This window comes from Sorex araneus, chromosome 5 (genome assembly GCF_027595985.1).
Source record: "Sorex araneus isolate mSorAra2 chromosome 5, mSorAra2.pri, whole genome shotgun sequence".
Lineage (NCBI taxonomy): Eukaryota > Metazoa > Chordata > Mammalia > Eulipotyphla > Soricidae > Sorex > Sorex araneus.
The window spans coordinates 33,489,991-33,516,837 of NC_073306.1; the positions used below are offsets into that span (position 1 = coordinate 33,489,991).

The 26,847-nt window shown below is 65.9% G+C and overlaps 1 protein-coding gene across 14 annotated transcripts in view; it reads right to left on the reverse strand.

Moving 5' to 3' along the window:
- The window catches only part of PTPRF (protein tyrosine phosphatase receptor type F), a 72,122-nt gene that overhangs the window by 9,741 nt on the left and 35,534 nt on the right, over window positions 1-26,847 (reverse strand). For 5 of the 14 annotated variants that reach the window (XM_055137905.1, XM_055137901.1, XM_055137904.1 and 2 more), the window contains 16 exons: window positions 24,695-24,805; window positions 16,864-17,133; window positions 14,807-15,388; window positions 14,549-14,685; window positions 14,261-14,405; window positions 10,382-10,687; window positions 9,687-9,880; window positions 6,978-7,004; window positions 5,861-5,978; window positions 5,205-5,783; window positions 4,599-4,696; window positions 4,118-4,371; window positions 3,949-4,042; window positions 3,352-3,573; window positions 3,030-3,184; window positions 716-831 (listed from right to left, as the gene is read on the reverse strand). In XM_055137905.1, coding sequence (XP_054993880.1) covers window positions 716-831; window positions 3,030-3,184; window positions 3,352-3,573; window positions 3,949-4,042; window positions 4,118-4,371; window positions 4,599-4,696; window positions 5,205-5,783; window positions 5,861-5,978; window positions 6,978-7,004; window positions 9,687-9,880; window positions 10,382-10,687; window positions 14,261-14,405; window positions 14,549-14,685; window positions 14,807-15,388; window positions 16,864-17,133; window positions 24,695-24,805 — 3,408 coding nt within the window. The remainder of the gene's footprint in view (window positions 1-715; window positions 832-3,029; window positions 3,185-3,351; window positions 3,574-3,948; window positions 4,043-4,117; window positions 4,372-4,598; window positions 4,697-5,204; window positions 5,784-5,860; window positions 5,979-6,977; window positions 7,005-9,686; window positions 9,881-10,381; window positions 10,688-14,260; window positions 14,406-14,548; window positions 14,686-14,806; window positions 15,389-16,863; window positions 17,134-24,694; window positions 24,806-26,847) is intronic. The other 9 variants (XM_055137906.1, XM_055137902.1, XM_055137913.1 and 6 more) reach the window with 6 other exon arrangements.

Sequence of the window (26,847 nt, forward strand, 5' to 3'; positions counted from 1 at the left end):
TGGGGAGTGTGTGTGTGAAGGGTCAGGTGCCACATGCAGAGGTGCTCGGGGGTTGTTATTCTGGGGGGCACACCTGGTGCAGTGCTGGGCTGGCCCCGGACTCCAGCCTTGGATCACCTCCCTGTCTGTTCTAGCCCCCGCCTCACAGAGCCCACGAGAGACAGACCCATAAGCCACGGGAAGCCATCGAGATTCTGAGTTACTTCGCTGGCTGTGGACGTGCGTGTGTCCCAGCGACTGGTGGGTGCCCGTCAGGGGTGCTGGGCACGGACCTGACCAGGGAAGCTCCCAGCTTGGCCTGTCCCGAGGCAATTCATGCCAGGATGGGGTCCGGGAGGCACAGAACCCCCTGGCCAGGGGAGCAATCTGAGGGGTGTCTGCCTGGGGCCGCAGGGAGGGGCGACATCTCAGGGCAGGAGAGACCCAGGCTTGTGAGCGGCCGGAGGGCAGGCCAGTGAGGGTCAGTTTGGTGCCTCACAGTGCTCAGGGCACGTCCTGCCAGCACACCCTCGGTGGGTGCGAAGAGGCCAGAGCACGTGCGGACACAGGCAGAGAGTGGGGTGGGGTCTGGGAGAGTTCTTAGCCCAAGGAGGCACCTCGACTGAAGACAAGGTGGGGTTCAGCTCTGTCCCCCCACAGAGGCCCCCGGGGTGGGCGGGGGGGGGGGAAGGGCACGGACGGGCCCGGGGGCACGCGGGGCGGGAAGCCGCCCTACCTGGGGTCTGGTAATTAAGCCTCCGCATCTCCACGGGGTCGGAGGAGTGGGCCAGCAGCGAGTCCTTCAGTCCGATCGCCTGCTCGTCCTTGGAAGACGGCGAGTGGGTCCTTTTCCTGGGGAGGCACAGGGCGGGCACTGAGAAGCCCGAGCAGGGGTGCGGGGGAGCTGCCTGGGCTGGCTGGCGGCCGCAGAGCCCTGCGCCTCCTGCTGCTGCACCTGGGGAGCGTCTCGAGCATGGGCGGGGGGCGCAGGGCGGAGCAGGTCAGCAGGAGACGGTGCAGGTTGGGCAGGGAAACAGCCGGAGCGGGGAGGACGGAGGACGGTCAACAAGGGAGGGTGGCAGAGGCTGCTGTGCCCGGCCCGGCAGGGGGGCCACCGGGACACACATGCAGAGGACACACAGGGACGCACACATCGCGGGTAGCTGGGCCCCAGCTATCTGGCTCAGGGGTGTGAGGGGAGGAACAAGGCAAGTGCTGCCCCAGAGGGACAGAGTCCTGTCACACTGGCCCCAGGGGCAGGTCGGAGACAGACCCGTGGTCCAGCTAAGTCCTCAGGCATCGCTGGTGGCCAGGGAGTGGCAGCCACTGCACTTTGCAACCCAGGCCCCCAATGGAGGCCAGTGCCCTGGGGCTCAGGCTGCCCCCGTGGCCCTGGTGGGCTCGGGGGTCTGTGCTCGCGCTGAATGTGGGCTGTGCCTGGGCCCTCGAGGAGGGGCACCCGCCGTGGTGCAGGAAGCCTGTCCCTGGGGCTGAGCTGAGTGGGCAGCCACAGGCCGGCAGCCTCTGGAGGAAGCCCCGCCCCACCCCCGCCTGGGCCCGAGAGGTGCAGAGGCAGGTGGGGGCACGTGGGGAGAAAGAAGGGTTCCTACCTTTCCTGCTTACTAGGTCCCGAGAGTTAGGCAAGGACAGAAGAAAGCAACGTCACCGCTTCTGCAAGCACCCGGGCCCTTTGTGACATGGAGCTGTCCACGGCAGCCACGACCTCTCCGAGGGGGTCCTGGGCCATGCCTGGGCCCCTGCCCCATTAGGCTAGGGGCTCCTGGCCCCGTGCGCCCAGGAGGACGGAGCTAACTCTTTTCAAAGAGGACGACCAATGTGGGGCAGGAGCAGGGGCGGGACAGCACACCGGGCATGGGGACCCACAAGGACAGACTCACGGACCCACAGGTGCTCAGACACACGTGCTCATGGACATACGTATGTGCTCACAGACACACACTCAGACACATGCTCACGGACACACACGGACACGTATTCATGGATATACGCTCACAGACACACACCCATGTACTCACTGACATATATAGACACTCACGCTCATGGACACTCACAGTCACGTGCTCCCAGACACACATGCTTTACAGACAGGTGATGGAGAACGCGCACTCACGGACATGCACGCAAGGACAAATGCTCCAGGATGCACCAAAGGCCCAGCAACGTCGGGGCAGGGAAGGTGGGACGGGGGGTGTCTGAGGCAGAGGCAGGGCTGGGGAGGCCTGCGGGTACTTGGGCCCAGAGGACAGCCAGGGGACGAGATGGCAGTGTAGGTGGGCACATGTTGGGGGACGGCAGGCAGAGGGGCAGTGCCCACGACGGCCTGGGGCTGCACTAGCTCAGCATGACACTGCGGGGCTGGGCCTGGGGGTCGCTAGGGTTTGTAGGGAAGGGCCTCAGCTGGGCCTGTGGAAGCACCTCGGAGGCAGGGGCCATGGGCAGAGGAAGCCACACAGCAGGGGCGGCGCCTCCGGGCAGGAAGGACGGACGCGCAGAGCTGAGGGCCCTGGGGCTGGTGGGGCACCAGGGGACGGGGCCCTCGGAGTGCCAGCACTGCTCAGGCAGGAACCGGGAGGAGGGGGAGGGCAAGGGAGCGGAGAGGGACGCTCAGATTGCCGGCTGTGGAGGGTGGAAGGGCCGTTCCCAGGAATGAGGGCGTGCGGGGGTGTCTGAAGATACCGGGGCAGCCATGGACGTTGCGGTCACAGCAGGCGACCAGTGGGCACCAGGGGGCACGTGGGTCTGCAGGCCCCAGGAAAGGAGGCCAAGAAGGGGCGGAAGAGCAGAGGGCGGGGGAGGGCAGTGTGTCAAGGCTGAGAGACGTACATTCACATCCGGGGCAGAGGGCAGCCAGAGACAGGTGCCCCAGGGTCTGACTCAGCCTTCTGCCGCCGCCCCACTCCTCACTTACTGCTCGGCAGACCCAGGCTGAGCGTGTGTGCGCACGTATGTATGCCTGTGCGTGCACATGTGCGTAGACGTGTGCGTGTGTCACCGGGCAGACAGGCCCTGACCCCGGGCCCCACGCTCACCTCTTGAACAGGAGGATGGCAATGACGATGAGGATGATGAGGATGACTGCCAGGACGGGCCCCGTCACCCACAGCATCTCGGGCTCCTCCTGCTGCTGGGCTGGTGTCACCTGGACCACGATCTCGTCGGAGTAGGGGCTGGAGGTGTAGCGTTTCTGCAGCCGGTGGGGAGGACGGGCGGAAGCTCAGCGCAGGGCCCCCAGCCTGGCTCCCCAGGGGTGGGTGCCACAAGGCTCCAGGACCCGTCTGGGCGCTGGGTTCTCAGCCTGAGACCAGCCTGGACTCAGGTCCAGCCAGGGGGTCTCGGGAGCCGTGCGCCCACCTGGTCCACAGGCTCCTTGAGCGAGGCGAGCACGAAGCACTGGTAGCTCAGGTCTGGGGACAGGGGCCGGTTGTAGAAGCCCTGGTAACTCTTCTTGTCCCCGAGCGTGAAGGTCTTGGGAAGCGTGTCCACCTGCGCGGCCACGTAGGGCTTCAGCCTCTCGGCCTGCCGCCGCCGCCGCCGCCGCCGCACCCCGCCGCCCTGCTCGATGGCCTCCAGAAGCTGAGAGGACAGACACGGGGCCATGAGGCTGGGCTCGACACAGGAGTCCCGGAAGGGGCCTTGGCCCAGCTCAAACCACATGGTTTCCTTCCGAAAAACCATGCCTGGCAAGGCCGCCAGCTCTGCCAGCCCAGAGACAGACCCTGTGGGAGACCACCTTGCCCCCATCACGGACATCCCCCGGGCCCCACACTGGGACCTTGGTGGCCTCTGGATCTGCAGCTGAAGCTTCGCTATGAGCTGGGCCCTGGAACTTTGTCTCCTCCCATCCTTAGCCCTCAGCGGGGCCCCAGAGGGTTCCCAGTGAGCCGACTGCTCCCAGGGGACAGCCACATCCCCCGAGAGTGGACGGGGCGGTCCAGCTCCCGCCCGCACCTCCTCCAGCTCCAGCTCCTCAGGGGTGGTCCATCGAGGCGCCAGCATGCTCCCGCCCACGCGGTCGATGGGCACCACCACGATGTAGAACCACCTGGTGGGCAGAGCGGGCGGTCAGCGCTGCGGCCATACCAGGGGGCAGTCGCCCGCCCCCGCCACGAGCGTGCACCTGACAAGCGCCGGCTCCTGCACGGCCGGCAGGGACAGCGTGAAGCGGCCGTCCTCGATGTAGGCCGAGGCGGGCAGCGGCTTGTGCGGCAGGATGTCGGGGGCCGTGCGGATGGACACCAGGTGCTGCAGGCCCCCCGCGCTGCTGCCTCTGCTCATCAGCACGAACGAGTACTCGGTGTTGGGCTGCAGGTCCGCGATCAGCTTCCGCATCGAGTGTCCGTCCACCTCCACGCTCTGCCCGTTGTACAGGATCTACGGACCAGGGGCCACAGGGCCTTCACTGGGACTCGTCAGCACAGAGGGCCTGTGCCCTCTCACCCCCAGGGGCCTGGGCCCTTACACCCAGGAGTCTGTGCCCTTCCACCCCTTAGGGGCCTGTGCCCTTCCACCCCTTAGGGGCCTGTGCCCTTACCCACAGGGGCCTGTGCCCTCGCCCCCAGCTGGTATTCTGTGCAAGTGCCTGACCTGGCCTCACCCACCTTGAAGGGGACGGCCGACTTGTAGGAGTCGGGCACCTCCCAGCTGAGCAGCACCGATGTCTTCATTGCTGCTGCCACGTGGAAGTTCTTGGCAAACACTGTGGGACACAAGGAGGGGTCAGCGGGCTCTGCCACAGAAGCCGGGCACTGCACCCCGGCCGGCTGTAGCGCCCACGGCCCAACTCCCAGCCCTGGCCCCGGCCCAGGAGCTGCAGGCAGGGGCAGCCGCCCCGAGAAGTGATGTGACCAAGGCCAGAGCCCACAGCGGGGCTGGTGAGCTCAGCAGCCCGTGCCCTGGACCCCGAGGAGCACGTGGCACACGGTCCCCGGGTCAGGGCGGCGTGGCCACCAGAGGTTAGTGCCGCGCACCCCAGACCAACGAAGCAGGTGAGAGAGATGAGTGAGCCAAGGTGGCGAGAGGTTGGAGAGCCCCACGGCAGAGGTCAGTAGGTTAAGGTCAGCAGAGGTCAGGAGTCACAGCGAGACGTCAGCGGTCAGGTCGGGAGAGAGTGGAGGGTCACACAGCAGAGGCTGGTGCCTCCCGGTCGCAGAGGTCAGTGGGTGAAGGACAGCAGAGGTCCCGGCGGCCGTGGCCTGCGCACACACCTGGCTCCAGGGCCGCGGTCCGAGACTGAATGCTGGGGCTCAGGGGGCCGGCGCCCCTGCTCGTGTGCGCGCGGACCTTGATGTCGTACGTGGTGTCCGGCCTGAGGTCGAGCAGAGTCAGGTGGGGGTCGGTGGTGACATTGTGCAGCTCCTGCTGGCTGTTGATGTCCCGGTACACCACCGTGTAGCGGATGATGCGGCCGTTCCTCTCGGCCAGCACCGGCGGGTCCCAGGCCAGTTCCGTGGTGGACGTGGTCAGCCCGGTCACGCGCAGATTTTGGGGGAAGCCGCTGGGGGCATCCTCGGGGGTGGTGATCTCCTTCTCGAACTCCTCGCCCGGCCCGGCCCGGTTCTTGGCGGCCAGCCGGAAGATGTAGGTGGCCCCCTTGTGCAGGCTGGTGACGGTGAAGTGCTGGTCGTCCTTGCCGAAGTCGATGGTGGTGGGCTGGGCCTCGTCGGCCCGGCGGTACTGCAGCCGGTAGCCCACCAGCTCGCCGGGCAGCTCCTTGGGGGGGTGCCACTGGAGCAGCGCCGTGTTCATGGCCGTGGCACTGACCATCATGGTGGGCCGGCCTGGGACTGAACAACCAGGCACGGGCTCTGGCGCCGCCCTCCTCGCCGCCCCCTGCCCCCGGCCCTGCCCCGCCCCTGCTCACCTGCCCCGGTGGTTGTCACGATCTTGGGCTTGCTACGGGCCCCGTCCCCTTTGGTGGTGTAGGCGGCCACTGTCACAGAGTAGGTGGTCTCGGGAGTCAGTCCGCTGATGGTGGTCTCCTGCAGCAGGGGAAGCCCGTGGCCGTCAGCGGAGGGTGGGGAGGGGGCGAAGGAAGCAGGTGGAGCATGCCAGCGGGGGGGCTGGGCACTGCCCCCGGGCAGACAGCTTCCTTTGAGAGGAGAACAAAGGGACTCCCAGTGCCCTTAGCCCACGGTTCCTGGGTGGCACCTCTGAGGCCTGTGCCCAGCCCACAGCACCCGTGTGAGGTGTGTGTGGTGGGAGGGGTTGGCCACCACACCACACCTCACAGTGGTCATCCTGCAGGGCTGGCTCAGGGCCCCATCAGACACCCACCCAGACCCCCACCTGGAAACGCATGGGCCCCCTGTACCAAGAGATGCCATGTGCCGGGGGTGCCTGGGGCCAGGCCGGGCCGCACCTCCTGCCGAGGCGGACCCTGCCCACCGGCCCCGCCAGCCACAGGGCGCTTTGGAACATGCGGAGAAACCAGGGACCGCGCCGCCCAGCGGGAGAGGTAGAAGGCGGGCCCCGAGCAGCGGGTACAGCACTATCACTGCCAGCCCTGGGCTCCCTAGCCCCGACAGCCACCACCAATCCGTTCCCAGCCCCCCTTCCGCTGCAGCTGGGGGCCGGGGGGGGCGTCTCCAGAACCACCAACGCCTGCTCCCGAGACCCCTTCTCCCAGCCGGGGCCCGGAAGCAGGTGATTTTTCACTCTGGGGATCAATACGGGCCTAACGACCAGAATCGGATTTAACTCCATCCCCGTCTGGCCGGAGCAGGGGCCAGGCCCCGGTCGATCACGAACATTGGACTCAAATTGCTGCTCGACAGGCGAGAAGTCGGGATTAGAGGAAGTGCCAATCGCAGCTCGGCTCGCTGCTCCCGCCCGGGCGCCAATTTTCCCGGGATGGGGCTGGTGCCCCGCGGCTGCTGAGGGCCCCGGCTGGGAGGAGAGGCGGGGAGGGGGAGTGTCCCGAGAGCCCAGCCTGACCCAGGCCTCGTCCCCGCTCGCTCGCTTGCACACCTGTTACTTACATAGTCCTCGGACTCCTCTGGCCGCCACTGAGTGCAGGGAAGGGAGAGAAAGGGAGACAGAGGTGAAGGGCGTGGGCAGAGGAGGGGGCCGGGCTGGGGCGGGCGGCCTCTCCGTGCCAGGGCCCCTCCCTGCCTCCCAGTCCAGGGTGAGTGCAGGGCTGAGGAGGGGGGAGCATGGGAGGGGAGCAGGGATGGACGCCTGGAGGTGCTCAGAGGGGAGGGACACGGAGAGCTCCCCTCTGCGCCTGTCCGCGCACAGCCGCTCACGAGAGGCGGCAGGGGGAAGGGGGGTCTGGCTGTACCCTCTGGCCCACCACCCTCTCGGTGCTGGCTGTTTCCCTCCAGGCCTTGTCATCTGTTCTGGAAAGTTCTGGGGAAATCGCGTAAGAAGTAAGGGACGGGGTGTGGTGGGAGGGAGAAGAGAAAGGCGAGGGGGAAACGGAAGGGGCGGCAGGGGCGGCAGGCGGCTCAGAGGGGCGGCCCTGGGATGGGTCTCGGCCCCTCAGGACAGAAAAACAGAAAAGCAGCGACGGGCCAGAGAGACGGTCTAGTGGGCAGGGCACGTGCCTTGCCCATGGTGGACCCTGGTTCTATCCCAGGACCTATAGGGGTCTCCCTGCCAGAAGCCATCCCTGAGCACCTCCAGGTGTGTTGGAAGCCGGAAGGGAGAGGCGGGCACAGCCAGTGAGAGGGGGACTTGGAGGGAGAGATGCCTGCAAGGACATGAGGCAGGAAGCGGGGTGAGGGGGCAGGTCCAACTGTGGGAAGGGGGGCGCGGGCCGGGGTGCCTGGACCCCAAGGGCCCTGTGCTGAGTGGCGGTGCCATAGCTGCCGTGCCCGACACGGTGTGCTGAGGACAACTTGGGAAGCGGCCCCGTCTGCTCTCCCAAGGGACCCCATGAGGGTGGCCCTGTCTTCAACTGGCCTCCCTGGAGCCCGACCATGCTCAGGAGATGCCCGAGACCAGGCGGGCCTGCTCTCTGCAAACCACCCCAGACCAGAAGGGGGCACCCCAAGTGGCTTTTCCGGAACCTCCGGGCTGCAGCTGTGTGGCTGGGCTCAAGAAGGGGCGGGGCTGGAGGAAGCCCATTCCAGGGATGTTTCTGGGTGGGTGTGTCCACGCAGGCCCCAGGAGGAGCCCTCAACCTGCCCCAGGAATGCAGGCGGCTATACACGCCCACCTCCTCCGCCCCCTGTTTTCACGGTGGCGCCAGCCAGGCCCAGGGGTGCAAAGGGGCACCCCTGCAGGGAAGGAATTTGGTGTCAGAGACTGAGCCGGCCAGCGGTCACCTCTAAGTACAGCATAGAGACGGGGCGCCTGCTCAAGCCCCTGACCCCAGGCCAGGTACGACAAGTCCAGGACAGGCTGAAGGGGTGTGTGGGCTCCGGGAAAGCTGGGCCCTGGCTCCCCCACGTCCCTGTGTGACGGGGGCAGTGTGGGAGAGGACTCTTCTACACAACAGCTCTGGCAAAGAGCTGCATCAAAGCATCTGGCTCTAGTTTCATGAGCGTCCAGAGATATGGCACCTGACCCAGCCTAAACCAGCACTTCTGGGAAGCTGGAGCAACATAGCACCTCGCAGGACCCTGGCTGGTCTGAGAACAAAGCCGTTCTGGGATGACCCCGGGGGGCTCGGCCCACCTGCACAAGCGGAACCACCATGCCCGAGGATGGCGGGCACAGAGAGAGCCTCAGGCTCTAGGCAGAGCTTCCTTCCTAGGACCCAGGGAAGCCACAGGAACCCCACATTAACAGATCCCTACACTCACATCCCCACACTCAGATTCTCACTTTCAGATCCTGATTCACAGATCCCCACACTCACAGATCCCACTCATAGATCCCCACACTCTCAGATCCCACACTCTCAAATCTCACTCATAGATTCCCACACTCTAAGATCCCACAATCTCAGATCCCACATGCAGATCCCACACTCTCAGATCCCACATGCACAGATCCCAGTCATAGATCCCCACACTCACAGATCCCCACTCATAGATCCCCACACTCTCAGGTCCCACACTCAGATCCCCACATGCACAGATCCCACACCCTACCTCTCAGGTCCCTACACTCACAGATCCCACGCTCTCAGATCCCCATACTCACAGATCCCCACATTCTCAGATCCGCACTCATAGATCCCATACTCAGAGATCCCACTCACAGATCCCCACACTCACATATTCCCACACTCACAGATCCCCACACTCGCAGATCCACACATTCACAGATCCCCACTCATAGATCCCACACTCAGAGGTCCCACTCATAAATCCCCACTCACAGATCCCCATACTCACAGATCCCCGCACTGTCAGATCCCACACTCAGATCCTCGCACTCACAGATCCATCTCCACAATGGCCCTGGACCACAGGGGGACCCTCTGGCCAGGCTGGCACATTCCAGAGCTCTAAGGCGCAGCCTAATGCTGAGGCTGTTGGCGGCTGTAGGGGCCAGGTCTAAGCAGATGCCTCCCTGCATAAATGCGGGTGGCTGAGCCCGAGAGGACAGTCAGGCTGGGTGCCAGCAGGGCACATGGGGCTGCCAGAGGCGGAGGAAAGCTTGAACAGACCCAATACCAGGGAGGGCAAGTTCTGGGCACCCTCCCGACCTGTCTCAGAGCTCCCCTGATTCCGGAGGACATCCTGGCGCTCTGAGGCTGCTCCTGCCCCCCCCCCCCCCCCCGCCCCGCAGCGCACCTGTGCCTCAGCCAGCATGACGTCCTGAATGACGGGGGCGCCCCGGGGCTCGCCGTTCTCCAGCCGCACGTAGGTGACCTGGTAGCCGCGGATCTGGCCGTGCTGCTTGCTGGGGACAGGCAGCTTCCAGGTGACCCGCACGGCAGTCGAGTTGAGCGGCTCCACCTCCACCTTCCTTGGGGGCCCGCTGGGCACTGGGGACGGGAGGGGCAGCGTCAGGCCTGGCCCAGGCTCTCACCCACGGGCACCGCAGACACCAGCGCCTCGCACCTCACACCCCGGAAGAGGCCCAAAGCCATTTCCGTGGGCTGCCCTGGGGTGGACAGGGGGACCCCTGTGTATGAGCCAGGGGGAGCCGGGGACTGGCCTGGGACAAGCCGTCCAGGCCGGGTCTGCCCCCTGCATAAGCAGGGAAGCACGTAAGGTGGACACACGCCTCCACCACCCCAAGCCAGCGCAGCCCATCTGGTCTGCGCCCCCCCCACCAGTCCCATGATGTCCCCATTTCTCCAGGCCCAGCCTTAGGTGGTGCTGGCATCTGGGCCAGGCAGGGGGTCCTGGAAGGGCCACCCTCCCAGTGGGGGGCAGGAGACTTGCCCCAGGAAGAGGAGTCCTTCGGCTCGGGGGAGGTGGAGGTGCTGGGGGGTGGGTGGCGAGCCGTGGACGCCCGTCCCCTCCCCTGCCCCGCTGCCTACCGTCTTCGTCGGTGCGCACCAGCACCGGGCTGCTCTCGGGGCCGGGGCCCACGTCCGTGTGGGCCCACACCCACACCCGGTACTCCGTCCACTTCTCCAGGCCCACCAGGTCCCAGCTGGAGTGCTCGCGGCTGATGTCGCCCACCACGTGCCGCTCACGGTCCTCGCCGTCCACCGCCTCGTAGGCCACCGAGTACTGCGTGATGACGCCATTGCGGCTGTCGTCGGGCGGCGGGACCCAACTTACCCGGATGGTGGTGGAGCCCACGCTCACACAGGTCACCTTCTGGGGAGGGGCGGAGGGGGCTGGGGAAGACAAATGGGGGGAAGCAGGCAGATGGAGGGGGAGGGCACAGGCAGGGGGACGAGTCACAGTGGAGGGGACACTCCTGAGTGTGGAACAGCTAGGCCAGGGGCCCCCAGTAAGCACCCGGTAACCCAGACCACAGGCCAAACACACACACACACACACACACACACACACACACACACACACACGCATGCGCACACACACAGAGCCAGGGACCCCCAGTAAGCACCCAGTAACCCAGACCACAGGCCACACACACACACACACACACACACACACGCATGCGCACACACAGAGCCAGGGACCCCCAGTAAGCACCCAGTTACCCAGACCACAGGCCACGCACACACACACACACACACACACACACACACACACGCGCACACACACACACACACACAGAGCAGCCAGGGACCCTCAGTAAGCACCCAGTAACCCAGACACAGGCCAAAAACACACACACACACATACACATACATGCATGCACACACACCCGTACGCATTGTCTCCCACATGCATATGGTGTCTCTCACACATGGGGGCTCAACTCAGCACCTCACACATGTATGCTGTTTCACACCAAATACAAGGTACCAGATGCACACACGGTGCCCCACACATACCAGTCATGAGCTCTGAACAGTCAGGCCATACCGCCCTGCTAGGTGTTCCAGAGGGGCTGCTCCGTGGAAACCCCACACCCCCACCCTCAGCTGCAGCCCCTTCCTCACACCCAGACTCCCCTTGCGGCCTGAGTCTCCTCCTGCACCTCCCACACCCGCCCCATAAACTTCCACTGACCTGTCCCGAACGTCCAGGCCCACCCTGGTGAGAAACCCCTCCGCCCTCTCCCTTTTCAGTTTTTGGGTCACACCTGGCTCTGAGCTCTAGGGTCACTCCTGGCAGTGCTTGGGGGACCATACGTGTTACTAGGGACCGAACCTGTGTCAGGTGTGTGCAAGGCAAGCACGCCACCTGCCTCGAGTGAGAATCTCGGGAGGGGTGGAGCGCCACGTGCTGAGAGCCCTTGACCTGGGGTGACTGTGGCCCCCTCCCTCCCAGGGCAGGAAGCAAGTACTGCCCCTCCAGGGCCTCACCCAGCCCGGGTCAGCCAGCCTCGGACACCCTTTCCCGGTGACTGCCCGCCAGCCACTCTGACACGGTGCCAGAGCCGATCCCCCTGCCATCCCGGCTCACAGCCCGTTCTCTGGCCCCGAGGGTTTCCCCCACCCGCCCGGCCGCCGTGCTGCACTCATGAGGCCACACCTTCCTGCCTCTGCTCCTCTGCTCAGTCTCCCCACCCAAGGCTTCTGGTCCTCCTGCCCCTGACGCAAACACAGTCCCCACCCCATCCCGTCCCCACTGCCGGTTCCCCACTGCACGTCCCATCTTCGGGGGCCCGGAGACAGCATGGTGGTCAGGGCACGCATACGCCCTGGGGCCGGGTGTCCTCCTGGGCGCCTTCCAGCACCACGTGGGGGAGCCCTGCACAGGAACCGCTCTCCAGGGGGCTGCAGAGACAGGCGGCAGGTAAGGCCCTTGCCTGGCACACTCCTGATGCGGGTTCGATGCCCAGCAAGGCCTACAGTCCCCCAAACACCACCAGGAGTGACCCCTGAGCACAGAGCCAGGAGTAACCCCTGAGCATCACTGAGTGTAACCCCAAAACTTACGAGTCAACCAAGCCCAGCTCTCCTGGGACAATCACAGGCTGGCTGACAGAGGCTATCGACAGGCAGAGACCCAGGGCGCCGGGCTGCCAGCCTGCACTGACAGGGCCTGGCGCCCAGCTTGGCACATGGTACCCTCACTCAGTCACGTGCACCAACTCGGCGGCCCAGTCACAGGGACCACCGCAGACACTGCCCTGCCATGTGGGTATGTGACCCCATCCCCCATGGTCAATGCCTCATGTCTGACCCAGCCAGCCCCAGCCCACCCTCAGACGCTCTGACCCGACTCGCCAGTGGCTGCAGGCTCGGCCCCTGTGGGGCTGCACATATGACTGTCAGACCACAGGGACGGCCTCACAGACCCCATCAGAGGTGCTCACACTCTTCCTCAGACACTCAGACACACACACACACACACACAGAGTCATCTCATAATCTCACAATACACACAACGTCCCACACAGACATTCACATACACACTTATACATATTCACACATTCTTCTCATACCTACATACTTTTAAGGGTCTGGTTTTGCGGCCACACCCAGCTGTGCTCGGGATGACCCCTGGTGGGGGTCAGGGGAGCATATGTGGTGCTGGGGGTCAAACCCAGGTGAGCCACACGCAAGGGAAGCACACTACCTGCTGTCCTACCCTTCAGCCCTCACACACACACTCACTCCCTTTCTCTCACAAACTGTCTCATACACATTCTCATACAGTTTTATTCTTTTTCAATTTTTTGGGGGGAACCACATTCAGCAGTGCTCAGGGCTTATTCCCGGCCCTGTGCTTGGAGGAATCTGTGGACGCTGGGGATGGAAGCGAGGTCAGTTATGGGCCAGACAGGAGCCCTCCTCGCTGTGCTACCGCTCCCACCCTGTCTCTGTTTGTGTTCACACCTGGAAGTGCTTGGGAGACCATATGTAGTGCCAGGGATTGGACCCGGGTCAGCTGCATGCAAGGCACATGCCTAACCCCCCGTGCTATCTCTCTGATCCCCACGTTCATGCTCTCACCACAATCCCTTTCTCACACATACACTCACACTCTCATACACATTCTCCCACGTTCTGTTAAAACATCTCACATTTTCATACACATTTTCTCACACTGTCTCATACACATCCTCTCACCCACTTTCTCACACATACATACTCACACAAGCTCTTACTGTCACACACACACACTCTCATACTCTCTCTCTCTCTCTCTCTCTCTCTCTCTCTCTCTCTCTCACACACACACACACACACACACACACACACAATCATGACCAGGTGGTCAGACATGCTCACACAGACTCTCACGGCAGCAGAGCCTCACGCATGCTCAGGCACACACAGACCATGGAGCTATCACAGGCACGACCTCCAGGCGGCTCCATACGCCAGGTCCCATGGGCCCAGGCAGGAGTACGGCCAGGGGTGGGTGCACGGTCTCACTCTCACACACACCACCTGGGGGAGGCTGAGTCCACAGTGACATGTCCCCCCCACCCCCGGCACATCTCATGGTGGGGAGCATGGCGAATGGGGGAGAGGCGATGGGGGGGACACAGGGAGGGAGGGCTGTCACCAAGGCGGGTCTGGGACGTGTCTGGTGACCAAGGGTGGCGGCCCCTCCAGCCGTGTGACCGGTGCGGAGAGAGGTGGAGAGGGGAGATGAGTCACAACACAGAACTTACCTGGGCAGGGGGCAGGGGGCGAGGAGTCCAGCAGACTACAGGGCACTTACCTGTCTCCCTCTCCGGGGTCCAGACCCAGAACTCAGACCAGAGCCGGGTCCAGGGGCCCCTCCACCCTGCAGGCCTCACCGCCCGCCGGGCCAGGGAGGGGTGTGGGTGTCCACGCCCTAGCCCAGTCACAGTTGCTGTGGCACGCGGAGACACTTACTGGACTGAGCCGTGCGGGCCTCGATGGTGGGGGTGAAGACGCCCACGCCCATGTCGGAGCGGGCGGCCAGCTGGAAATGGTAGAGCGTGTTGGGCTTCAGGTCCTCGAGCGTGTAGGAGGACGTGGGGTCGAAGGTCACCTTGTGCTGGAAAAGGAGGGACCCGGGGTCACGGTGGCGGCCCCCAGGACGGACCTGAGCCCCTGTCCCCAGCACAGGGGTGACCAGGCCTCCGAGCCACGCTGGGCCCATGGGCCACCCCCCACCCCCCGTTGAAGGCCGGCGCCCACCTGCTGCTCCTCGTCCTTGTCCGCCCAGTACAGCAGCTCGTACTTGACGATGCGCTCCTGCGGGGGCAGCAGCCACGAGAGCTGGATCCTGGTGTCCGACTCCGCCTCCGCCTGGAAGTCCGTGGGCTGGGCCGGCACTGCGACATCCGCGGCTGGCGTCAGCCCCACCAGGGCGCCCGCCGCACGCGGGTCCCCACCCCGCACCCCGCACCCCCCTCCCCAGGGCGAGGAGACCCCCGGCCGGCCGGCCCCGCCTACCTCCCTGCTGCGTCTTGACCTGGATGGTGAGGCTGGGCGGGCCGTCGCCCACGGCGGTGAAGGCCAGCACCCGCAGGCTGTAGGTGATGCCGGGCAGCAGGCTGCCCACCGTGGTGAGGAGCCCGGCGTCCGTGTTGTGCTTGTGCCAGGCGCTCAGCGGCCGGCGGGCGTCGGGCGTGTAGTAGACGCGGTAGCCCCGCACCAGGCCATTGGGCTCCTCGGGCGGCTCCCACTGCACCAGCATGGTGCTGGCGCTGAGCATGCGGGCCTGCACGCGGCGCGGCGGGCTGGACGGCGCCTGCTCGCCCGTGCGGGCCTGCACCGCCTCGCTGGGCGGCCCGCGCCCGATGCTGTTCACCGCCAGCACGCGGAAGGCGTACTCCGAGAAGGGGCTCAGGCCGCCGATGCTGTAGCGCGTGGTGGCCACGCCGTCCACCTCCTGGAAGGGGCCCTCGGAGCCCGCCGCGCGGTACTGGATGCCGTAGTAGGTCACCGGCTCCGCGTTCCCCGAGTCCCAGGTCAGGGTGACGCTGGTGGCCGTTGTCTCCGTCACCACGAGGTCGATCGGAGGCTTCGGGAGTGCTGCGGACGGAGAGGAAGCAGGCTCGGGGCTGCCCGGGGTCACGGCCCCAGGTCACCCCGCCTGGGGGGCCTGACCCCACAGCCTACCTTGGCGAAACACCAGGGAAGATCAGGGTGGCCCCTGAGGGGCCCTAGGAGGGGATGGGTGCTTCTGGCCATGGGGGGCTTTGGCCCCTTTCGTGTCCCCCCACTGCCTGTTGCTTCCGGGATTCAGCCTGACCGCTAATGAGTAAGACCCCCCAGCTGGCGCAGGTACCTAGAGCCAAATCTGGCCCCTGGGGTGCTGGCTCCCCGCTGGGGGCCGTGTGGGACAGGCTGTGGGGGGGTCAGGAAAGGGGCTGAGATCACACAGATCCCAGGACGGGCTCCCCCTGGGTGAGCACCGAGACCACTGTGCCACAGTACTGCTCCCGCTGGCATCAAAGCCATCTCCTTCTCTTCCCGTGGGGTGCTGGAGGCCAGGGCCAGCGCAGGGCTCCGACATGGCCTACCCGAGCTGGGCAGCAGGAGGCAGGTGCTGCGGGGGAGAGCTGGGCACAGCACACGCTGCCAGCCAAGGTGGGGCCCGAGGGCTGGGAGAGGTGGGCGAGCTGACGGTCAGTGGGGGAGTGACTGGCTCCCCCTCAGGTCCCTCCAGCACCGCGCCCTGGGTGGTCTGTCCCCGCTCGGTACGTGACCTCTCCTTCTTTACCGGGGCTGCCAGCGGCCTTCTTGAGGGCACGCGTTTCCTTTCCTGCTGGCCTTTCTTCTCTCTCTGGGGAGCCCCACGTTCTTTTTAGAATTAGTATTCTACATAAGAAAACTGCTTTACTTCACTTAAAAAAAAACACACAACACTCAAGGCGATGCCGGAGAGACGTTCAAAGGACTGGAACTCATGCCAAGAGCGTGGCAGCCCTGGGCTGGATCCACAGGTCCCTCGGAACTGCCGGGAGCAACCCTCGAGCACTGCAGGAGGAGTGACCTCCCAAACGCTGTAGGGTCGTGCTCTCCCTCTCCACCAAAAAAAGCTGCGATATTAGGGAAGTGGAGCGGAAGGGCCCCGAGTCTAGCCTCGAGTCTAGCCTGCCCCCGGTCAGGGCTGTCTGGCCACCTTGTCCCTGCAGGGGGTGGGGGGCACTCCTGAAGCCTTCGGGGCTCACCTCTGGCCAGGGGCACGGGTGGGGCTGGGGTCCAGCCTCAGTGGCCTCCTGTGCAAACAGGGGTACTGAGCAGGGCGGCCCCTGCCCGCCGCCCCCCCAGAACCCAGCTCCTGCCAGAGGCGGGCGTCGAGGATGGCTGGGCCCGCCCCACCGCCCCGAGCAGCCCCAGTGCCTACCTTATTTTTTTGCTTTTAGGGTCACACCTGGTGATGCACAGGGGTTACCCCTGGCTCTGCACTCAGGAATTACTCCTGGTGGTGCTCAGGGGACCATACGGGATGCTGGGATTCGAACCCTCCCCGCTGTGCTATCGCTCCAGCCCCCGGTGCCCACCTTTGACGGTGACCTGGGCCGTGGCCTCGATCATGCCCAGCGAGGAGATGGCCACGCAGGTGTAGTTGGCCGAACGCAGCACGTTGCTCAGCTCCAGCACGTTGCGGCCCACGGGCATCTCGTCCTCCTTGGTGAGCTCCTCGGCCCCCAGCATCCACTTCACGTAGGGCATGGGCGCGCCCACCGCCACGCACGTCAGGTTCACGCTGCCGCCCGGCATCACCTCCTGGCTGCTGGGGGGGATGGAGAAACGAGGAGCCACGCGGCGCACTACGGGAAAGGGAGAGAGGCGCTCACAGGCCGGGCAGGGCACGGGGGTGGAGGCGAGGGCGGGGGCCTCCGGGGCCAACGGGAGGCCCTGGGCCGGCTGGCCAGCTCCCCCCTGGCTCTCGGCCCCGAGCCGCCCTGGTGCTGGGGGACTGGAACGGAAGCGGTTCTGCACCCGAACTCTTCGACCCAGGAAGCAGAGACCCCGAGTCTCCAGGGCCTCTGGCCCACACCCCCGGCCTCGTCAGCGCCACCCCCCCGCCCCCTGCTGCAGACCCCTGCCCTCCCCACCCCGGGGTCTGCAGAGAGCACAGTGAAAGAAATGCAGATGTGCTAGGGGAGGGCGGAGGGCGACCGGGAGACCGACCAGGAGATTGGCCGCCTGCCGGGATGCCGGTCAAGCCCCGGGGACCCGCGAGGAGGGGCTGGCCCTCAGAAGGGGCAGGCAGGGGCGAGGGGGCAGCGGGCGGGATGGGCATGGCGATGGTGGGGACGTGATGAGGCGCCCGACAGACGGCTTCCACGCTGACGGACGAGGGCGCACGGAGGAGGTGGCTGTGCCTGGCCACGACCCCCGCCAGGGCTCCAGGGCCAGGAGCGGTTCTGAGCGTGTCTGTCCGAGGAGGAACCCTCCCCGCGCCCCCGGGTGCAAGCGGGGCGCAGACATTCGGAACGTGCAGGGAGGGAGGGCAGGCGGGACCTGGCTGCGGGCAGGCAGGACATGCAGCTGGGCGTGCGGCCCCCACGGGCACCCCCACAGGGCAGAGACGATGGTGCAGCCTCTGACCTCGCAGCCGGGGTCAGCACTGCTGCCCCACAGGCCGGCCCCCGGGGCTGGAAGGCCCCAGCAAGGACGCCTTTCTGACCCCCGTTTCCCTCCGGAGCACAGGCAGCCCCACCACTGCACCTCGAGATCCCCTCCACACCAGCCCCCTCTGTCATGCCCTGCATGGCCCAAGCGCTCCTCAGCCCAGACCCCGGGTCCTCCCTTCACTCAGCCCTCCTCCGCGCTGTCCACTGAACCCCAACCCTGCCCCAAGTGAGCCCCAGCCTGGGTCCTGGGCCCAAGTATCCTGCTGCCTAGCACGGGTGCCCATCACATCCGTTTTCTCAATGGACACCAGTACGTAAGACCCCAGATCAGGCCAACGAGATACAGCCTCTGGGCCGTAACGGGTGGTGGAAGGCGGGGGCGGGGCTGTTCCACGCAGTGCTCAGGGGCCCAGGGGCCACTCACAGCAATACTTGGCCAAGCAGGAGGGTGGTTCTACCCAAGGGCCCCGGGTGCGGCGTCCACCAGGACACCCTTGCGGTGCTCAGGAGGGTGACATGGTGGCGAGGAAGCCCCCGGCCCATGTGGGGCCCCAGGTTCTCAGGACCTTCATGAGAACTGTAGGAGCAGCACCCTGTGGGGTGTCTGGGAGCACTGGGCGGCCCTGCCCCGCCAAGAGGGGCTTCCAGAGAACACGGCCGGGGGAGGTCAGCTGAGGGCCGGGTCCCGGCCAGACTGTGCTTACTCCCGTGTCCAGGCAGCTCCACTCGACACTTGGGACATCGGGGTGGCCCCACTTTGTCGCAGTGGACAAACGTGCAGCCCCGCTGCACGGGGACTTGTGTGTGGACAGGAGCACTGGAAGGGGGCATGACAGGTCACAGGGAACCCCAACCCCCCCTCAGGACTCCCCCAGAGGGCACAGGGTGAGGCTGGCCAGGCAGGTGGGCACCCCCTGGGCGCTCTGGAGCCACACCAGTGGGGTGGTTCCTGGCAGGTGAGTGGGAGCTGGGCAAGGCCAGTGGGAGGGGCGGGGACAGGGCCCTGGCCCGGGCAAGAAGGGAGGGGTGTGCCTGGGCAGAGACGGGGACTATCCTGCACTGGCAGCCAGTGGCGGCCCTCCCTGTCCCCCAGCCACGCTCCTGGGCACAGAGCCTCTGTGTGTGTGTGTGTGTGTGTGTGTGTGTGTGTGTGTGTGTGTGTGTAGGGAGGGGTTGGGGATGGGGCAGGGGACGGGGCGGGGGGGCAAGCCCCCACCAACAAACCTGCAGGTCCCCACACTAAGGTGCCAGCACCGTGCAGTGACACGGGTCACGGCTGAGGACACTCAGTGACAAAAGGCTCAAGTCCCGGCTGACAGGGCTTAAAACCTACCCTAGAGGCCACAGGGAGAAGCTTCTGGAACTTCTGGGCATCTGGCCTCGCCAAAGCTGGGAGGAGACACTGCTCCAGGGGGTGGCAGGGGAAAGGTCACGGCTCTGAGTCTGAGCCTGGCCCACTGTGGCCCCTTGGGGCCATGCGTCTGATCCCCAGGAAGAGGAAAGAGGCTCCGCCCACACCCTGGGCTCCGACCCCCGCAGGCCAGAAGCCGGACTGGACTTTTATCCCCAGCAGTCCCCGGACGACAGGGCATTCTGCTCCACTGTGGCGGTCCCAGCCGAGCCTTGGGCACACGGGCGCCTCTGCGGGCAGAGACAGAGTCAGGTTGCCCCTCGGGGTTAACCCGCACCTAACCTGGCGCGTCCCTTTACCGGGACGACGCCCTGAGCCCCCGAGACCTGGCACTTGCACACCCGCTGCTCCCAGCAGCTCAGAGGACGCGCCTGGGGACGCCACCAGGAGCTCCCTGTGCCGGCCAGGCAGCCGCCCCCATCCCGACACCCAGGCCTGGCTGGTCCGGTGGCTCCTCCCGCCAGCACGGCCGGCAGCCACGGGAAGGAGGGCGAGAGCGGGGCAGGGAGCAGGAGGGGCAGCTCGCGGCCCCCCGCACCCTGCACGCTGACATTTCACAGACAATTTCCCAAACAGGGCCCTGCCATTTCAGGCTCCTATCTCAGCTATAACTTTCAAGTCTAATTATCTGCGCTGACAGCCCCCTCGACGGGGCGGGGCGGCGCCCGGAGGCAGCGGCGCCCACCCGAGTGGCAGCCTAATCGCCGGGGGAGGCAGCCCCGCAATCCGCATCCACGCGCGGAAATTTCGCTGATGAAAATAACACAACATTAAGGAGGGGATCAGGGGCAGGATCCACTGTATCAAGATAAAATAACTCTTTAATAAATAACCTTGTGGCTGCCGCAGAGCAGTAATTAAATGCCGGCGCGCTCGGCACACAGTTTTAAGTAAAGCTGGAAAAATGTAAGATGTAATTATCAGCACCAAACAAATTACCAGCCCGGCAAATCCCCCCCGGAATATTTAGAAACTCATTTCTGCCTTCCCGTTAAATATTTGTGTACGTGCTTATTTTTGGTGGGACCACAGAGGGGGAGCCGAGGGGCCGGGGCCCGGGAAGGGCGGGGAGAGGCAGCTGCGGCTGCACTGTGCTGCTGAGGACGGTTCTCCGAACACCCCAGCAAATCCACCCGGTCAGCAAAAACGCTGAAACCTCAACGCCCCGGAGCTCGGGAGAGCGTGAGGACGGAGGCGCAGGGCTGACACTCGAGCCCAGGCTGTGGCCTCCCGGCTGCCGGCCCCTCCCCCACAGAGAGGACAGTCGCCCCCAAAGTGTGCTTCGAGGGGCCCGCGTGCCCGACGCCCTGCCCACAGGTGAGAATCCCCATCCGCTGAGACCGGGTGATGACAGGAGTGAGCAGCGGTGGCGAGCCCAGGGGTGGGACTGTCTGGGGAGGCTCAGGGGCCTGTCTGGGCCTGAGTCCTCGGTCCGACGTGGCCGGGACGAGCCTGGCCGGGGCAGACGCATGGCAGGGGGCCTGGCCGGTGGAAAGACCTTCACTTGGGCAGGGACCAGAGTGGAGGAGGGTCTGAAATGGGGGGTGCACGGGCAGGGCAGGGCAGGGCAGGGCTCAGGGACAGCACGGCCTTGGTTAGGACTTTTGTCCCTTGCTGGGGGGCGGGGGGCAGGGGTGAGGCCGCTCTGGATTCACTCTTCCATCTCGTCTTCCCGGAGGTTCCCACTGAACTTGGGGTGCCTCGGAGACGGTGTATGGCATCGAGAGCCCTTAGGCCTGCCCACCCCGATCCTTCACTTCTGAGCACGACCTGGTACTGACCGCTGGCCTGCCCTGGGCACAAAGAGGGTGAGGTAGGCGCAGTTCCGTGCCATGCACATGCCCGCCCGCCCGTCCGCCCAGCAGAGGAGCCAGCTAAGGGGACATGCATCTCGGGGACCCAAGCAGGGGAACATGCGGGGCCGGAGGGCCTGCCCATCCATCTCCGGGCCTGCCCGCCCGCCGGCCTGAGCACTGAGCACAGAGCAGCGCTCTCGCTGGGCGCCGGAGCGGGCAGGCCTGGCTGGAGCGAGCCTGCGGGAGCGGAAGGAGCCTGCTGGTCCCCCGCTGGCGGGCGAACTGTAGGTGGGTAAGAAGTGAAAAGGACCAACCTTCTCGCTGATCTGAGAGATGAGAGTTTGGGTTGATGGCAGAGTGCGATGAGGATGAGGAGGGAATAAAAAAAAGACAAGGAGAAACACAGAGAGAGTAAAACAGGCCAACCTCCATCTGCCCACACAGCACGGAAACGAGACAGGACTCGCACGCCCCACGCCGCTCACACAAGACTCAAGACTCATGGAGGACACGGTGGACGGGGCCGGGGCTACGGGCGCCAGCATGCCGAGGGCAGGGCGGCGGGGCGGGGGCGGGCACCGGCGGGGCCCCCCCCGCACCCCGAGCCTCACCCGGGCCCCGCAGCTGGGCCCTGGGGTCGGGGCCCACCCAGCCCACAAACCCACCGAGGCTCACGAGCCCCTCTGCAGCCCCCCCGCTGCACAGCCGCAGGGCGGGGAGCTGCTTCTCGGTGCCCTGCGGGGAGGAGAGAGGCCGTGAGAGGGGACCCGGGTGAGAGGTGGTCGCGGTCAGCACCCTGCAGAGAAGGGGGGACGGGGGCTGGGAGGGCAGGCTGGGCTCCGCGGAGGGCGTGGCCCGCCCTGACCCCTGGCAGCTGCGGGGACGCTGTGGAGAGGAGAGAGTGAGTCAGTGGAGGCGGGAGGCAGGGCCGCCCAGCACGCCCGGGCCTGCTAGACGGTGGGTGGAGCTGCGGGCAGCCGTGGGCAAAGGCAGCGTGGCTGGATGACGCATCCCCGGGGCTCTCCCCGCCGGCTGCCCGGCACTTCCGGTGGGCCTGCTGCCTGCTGCCGTGCTGCCGTGCACACTGTCCACGCTGTCCCGGGCAACGTGGCGGGCAGGCCCTCTGGGATGGGGGGGTGGGCCCCATGCCACGGCACAGAGCAGGGGCAGGAGGCAAACACCGAGACTCAAGCCATGGAGATGCGGGCCCAGTGGACACAGCGAGACGAGAGGGACATGAGGGCCAGCGAAGGCCATCCCCCAGAGCAGGGGTTCTTAGCTGGGGTGCCCCCAGGTGACACGAGGGCTAGGGGTGACGCTGGCAAGCCAGGGACGCTGCTGCATGTGTCAGGACAGCCCCCGCAGGTGACCAACTGGGACACAGAGCTTGGTCCTGATGCAGCTGCCCGGGGGTCACCAGCCTGGAAGGGGCCTCAGACGCCCATCTGGGAGACCCAGGCCAGCAGGCAGGTGTGGGGGCCCACCCGCCCCGGGGTTCGGCTGCAGAGCTGGGGCCCATGAGGAACTGCCAATGGGCTGTCAGCACTGCAGATGGGGTGGCCGGGGCCGGGCCTGAGAGCTGGCGGCACCCACGGGTGCTAGGAGCAGGACGCACCCACGGTCAGGTCAGCGGGGCAGTCAGGGGCTGGAGAGCCAAGTGCTCTCAGGCAGGAGGGCAGGGAACGGGCTCAGACGGGGTCTGGGGATGAGGCGGAGGGCACGGAGGCCGCCCACGCTGGGCCGGGCCACCCGCTTCAGGCCTCCCATTCCCTTCCTCGGAGGAAAAGGACCCAGGGAGGCCCGCCGGGGCGCAGCCTGGGCCTGCCCGAGCCCACTGTGTGTGGGAGATGCTGACAGGTGCTGTGGGCGGCACGGAGAGGCCCGGGTCCCGCTGCCCCCAGGGAGCTGGGGGTCACGGCCAGCTCCTGACCCACCACGCTGACATGGAACACTGTCCCCAGGCACCTGCCCTGTCCCCTCAGCGCCTGTGATGCCCGGAAATGTGCTCGGACCATCACGCTAGTGCACGGGCGGGGGCTTCCCCGGGTGGCGTCTCGCTCAACCCCATGATCTCCTGGGAGAAGTGACCAGCAGGGGGCTAGTGGCGGAGCAGTGGGCAGCGCCTTAGCCAAGGGGGGCCCTGTCAGCTCCTGATGTCCCTGCCAGCGCTCCCTCAGACAAGCCTGGGCCCACGGTCACCTCCCCTCCCACGTCCCAATGACTCTGAAGCAGGACGTGTCCCATCACCCAATGGGCCGGCACCCGGGGGCGGGCCAGGGACCTGCGTCCCTGAGAAGCAGCCGAGTGACAGGCAGCAGTCTGTGCCCGAGTGAGCCAGCCTGGGGCTGCAGCTCCAGAACAGGGCAGGCACTGCCCATGCCCAGCCCGAGCCTGGCCTGGTGGACACACTGGCGGATGACCTCAGGGGGAGGAAGCCGTAAGCTTTCCTTGTACTAATCACTTTGTTTGTTTGTTTTATGAGTCGCATCCAGTGATGCACAGGGGCTACTCCTGCTCATGCACTGAAGAATCACTCCTGGCGGTGCTGGGGGACCATATGGGATGCTGGGACTTGAACCCGGGTTGGCTGCGTGCAAGGCAAATGTCCTTCCTGCTGTACTATCGCTCTTAGCCCCAGTACCAATCACTCTGAAATGCCCATCTGTGCCTGGGCAAAGGGAGGAGCCACGGGGGCTGCAGGGGCTCCTAGGCGCCTCTGGCACCGTGCGTCCCGATCCCGAGGGGCGGGGGGGGCCAGGGTTTGAGCTGCTGGTAGACAGACCCCTAGAGCCCCTCTAAGGCCCTGGACGTGTGAAATGCACACGCTGCTCAGTTCTGGCAATGAGACGTGGCCCTCAGCTAGCCTCCCCCGAGGGGCTGCTCCTTCCGGAAGGCCCCAGCCAGCCCAGGCCAGAAGGCACGAGCATGCAGCCTGGGCCACTCCTGAGAGTCCTGCTGGGGCGGGCAGGGCAGGCTGGAGGGGTGCTGGGCAGGGATGAGTGCACGGACATGTGGACGGACGGACATGCACACACACTGGAGAAAGATCGGGCAAGGATGTGTATGTGGACGTGGCTGGACGGACGGGGACACATGTACTGGGGTGGTGTGGATGGACACACACACTTTTCAGATCAGGCAGGGATGTACATGGACCCATGGACGGAGGGACACACACATACACACACACACACACACACACACACACACACACACACACAGAGGAGAAAGGTCAGACAGGGCTATGTCTGCATATGTGTGGACAGACAGACAGACACAGTGGAGGGAGGGGGCAGGGATGTATGCCTGGGCAGACACACAGACACAGACAGTCTGGCGGAAGGCTCTAGACTCCCGAGGGCCTGGGGTGGCAGGAGCTGCGAGAGATACAAAGGCTCCCAAGGGTGGCTGCTCCCCACGGGCCTGCAGGGAGGAAAGGTGGAGGGTGTCCGAGGTCAGGAGCCCGGGCAGTGGGCGGCGGCGGCTGTGGAAAGAGCTGGAGTCGGGGAGGCGCCGGGCGGGAGGCCGTGCCCGCGGTCCTTACCTCGCACGTACAGGTTGGCGGGGGCCGAGTAGCGCGTGCCGGCGGAGTTGGAGGCCACACACTCGTACTTGCCTTGGTCCGACTCCTCGCTGCTCTCGATCTGCAGAGCGCCTGCGGGGACAGAGGGACCCGGGTCAGGCCTGGGCGGGGGCAGGGGCTCCGGGGTGCCCGTGGCCACTGCGAAGAAGGCCACGTCCCAACACCAGCGGCCTCCGGGCCGGGGCCAGGCCCCGCTCCGCCCTGCTGCGCCTGTGGGCTCTTCCAGGGGGCTGGCCTCATGGCCCCTCGCTCCAGGGTCCGCCATGCTCTGGCTAGTCTTGGGGCCCGCTGGCCAGTGAGCACAACCCGCGGTCCTCCGAGCCTGCCAGGCCTGGGACGGCGTGGAGCCGGGCCCGCAGGCAGCCTGCTGGCCAGGGAGGGGGGCGTGAGCATGCAGTGCCCTGACAGCAGCCTGACGCCGTCCCCCAGACCTCAGCACAGGGCTCGGGGGCAGGGGGACGGGCAGCCTGAGCTCCCGGCACCCCCCCTCCCGCACCCACGGCCCTTAGCTGCCACCTCGCCGCCCCACCCATTCCGGCTCCTCCCCCCCCACCCGGCCCTGCTAAAGTGCTTCGACCCACCGCAGGTCCTGCATAATTCAGGAGGCTAATGGAGGCTGCAGCAACATGGGCCAGCGCCCTGAGGGGCCACTCTGGCCGCAGACGGACAGACAGGAGCCAGACCGAGGGGCTGGGGGCGCAGCTGAAAAGGACCCTCATGGAGGGTGGGGGAGTCAGGAACTGTCCCGGAGAGCTGGGGAGCTCGAGGGGGGGGAAGGGGGAGGGGTGTAAAATTGCTGGACTTGGCGGCCACCCCCCAGCTGACAGTAAACACTCGGGAAAGGCTGCTTCGGAGAGCACCCTGGGTCAGCTGTCTGCGACACTCACAGCCCGAGGCATGGACATCACCCCCTCCTGGGACAGGCCGACACACAAGCACACCCACACAGGACGGCCCACGGACAGCCACTATCCACAGGACACAGCCGGACGGAAACCGCCTCCCACACAACACCCCAGGGACCCTCACAGCCCTGCCCCCAGGCCCCTCCTGGCTGCACGGACAGAGGCTGGGCCCAGGGGAGAAGCTGTCTGCACCCTCCAGCCCCCCCCGCTGCACCGTGAGCTCCCTCTACCACCACTCAGGGCCGGAAGGGCCGAACCCCGGGGAGCAATAGCCAGAGGCGGGGCCAGGGGGCCGTCCAGGGGGCTTGGGACAAGGGGCTGGCCTGGCCTTGGAAGCCTTAAGGTCCAGCTCCGGCAAGCAAAGCTTGATGGGGCCTGTCAGGTCAGGTCATGTTCATGGGACAGACAGCTGCTGCTCCAGAAAGCGTGGGTCCAGGCTCCTGGCTGGGCAGGGCCTACACTCAGCTCGGTCCCCACAGAGACGGGGGACCCAGTGCACCCTGAAATCTGGAGCCAACGCCGAGACCCCGCAGAGGGACAGGATGAGCGGGCAAGGTCTGGGGAGGGGCAGCTGGAGGGGCTGTCTTACTCTCAGGGGTGAGAAGCCCCCCAGCCAGGGAGACAGCTGCTTCTCCCGGCCCCCACTCCTGCCCTGGCACCACCCCGGCCCCAGACTCTGGGTGCCGAGCTGGGCCCAGGGACATGGACAGAGGCAGGGAGGACACGGGGATGGAACGTGTCGGAAGCAACCGTTTCACAGGGTGTCTGCTTGGGGCCTGGCACTACTCCTGGAGTCTCATTCCCGCCTCAAATCCTCAGGCCCCAGAGACGGGCCCTGGCCCCAGTTTAAAGCAGAGGGAACAGACGCGTGAGAGATGAACTGATTTTGGGAAGGTCACACAGACGGTGAATCACACTGGCACCCGGATCTGAGTCCAGAGAGGCTGGTGGGGCTGAAGACGCCCGGGACCTGGCCACGGGGACTCCATCTCCATCCCGTATCCACCCCCAGGTCTCAGCTGAATGCTGTCCTGGTGTCTGCTGGGTAGAGGGGCTAGGATGGGGCCAGGGTGGTAAGGGGAAGTCGGGTCATTACGGAGGCCCCGAGATGGGAGAGGTCAGACCCCCCCTTCTATGGGGGTGGCCAAGACGGTCGGGGCTGGTGGCCCCCAGGGGGCAGACTGGTGGATGGATGAGCCCACAGAGGGA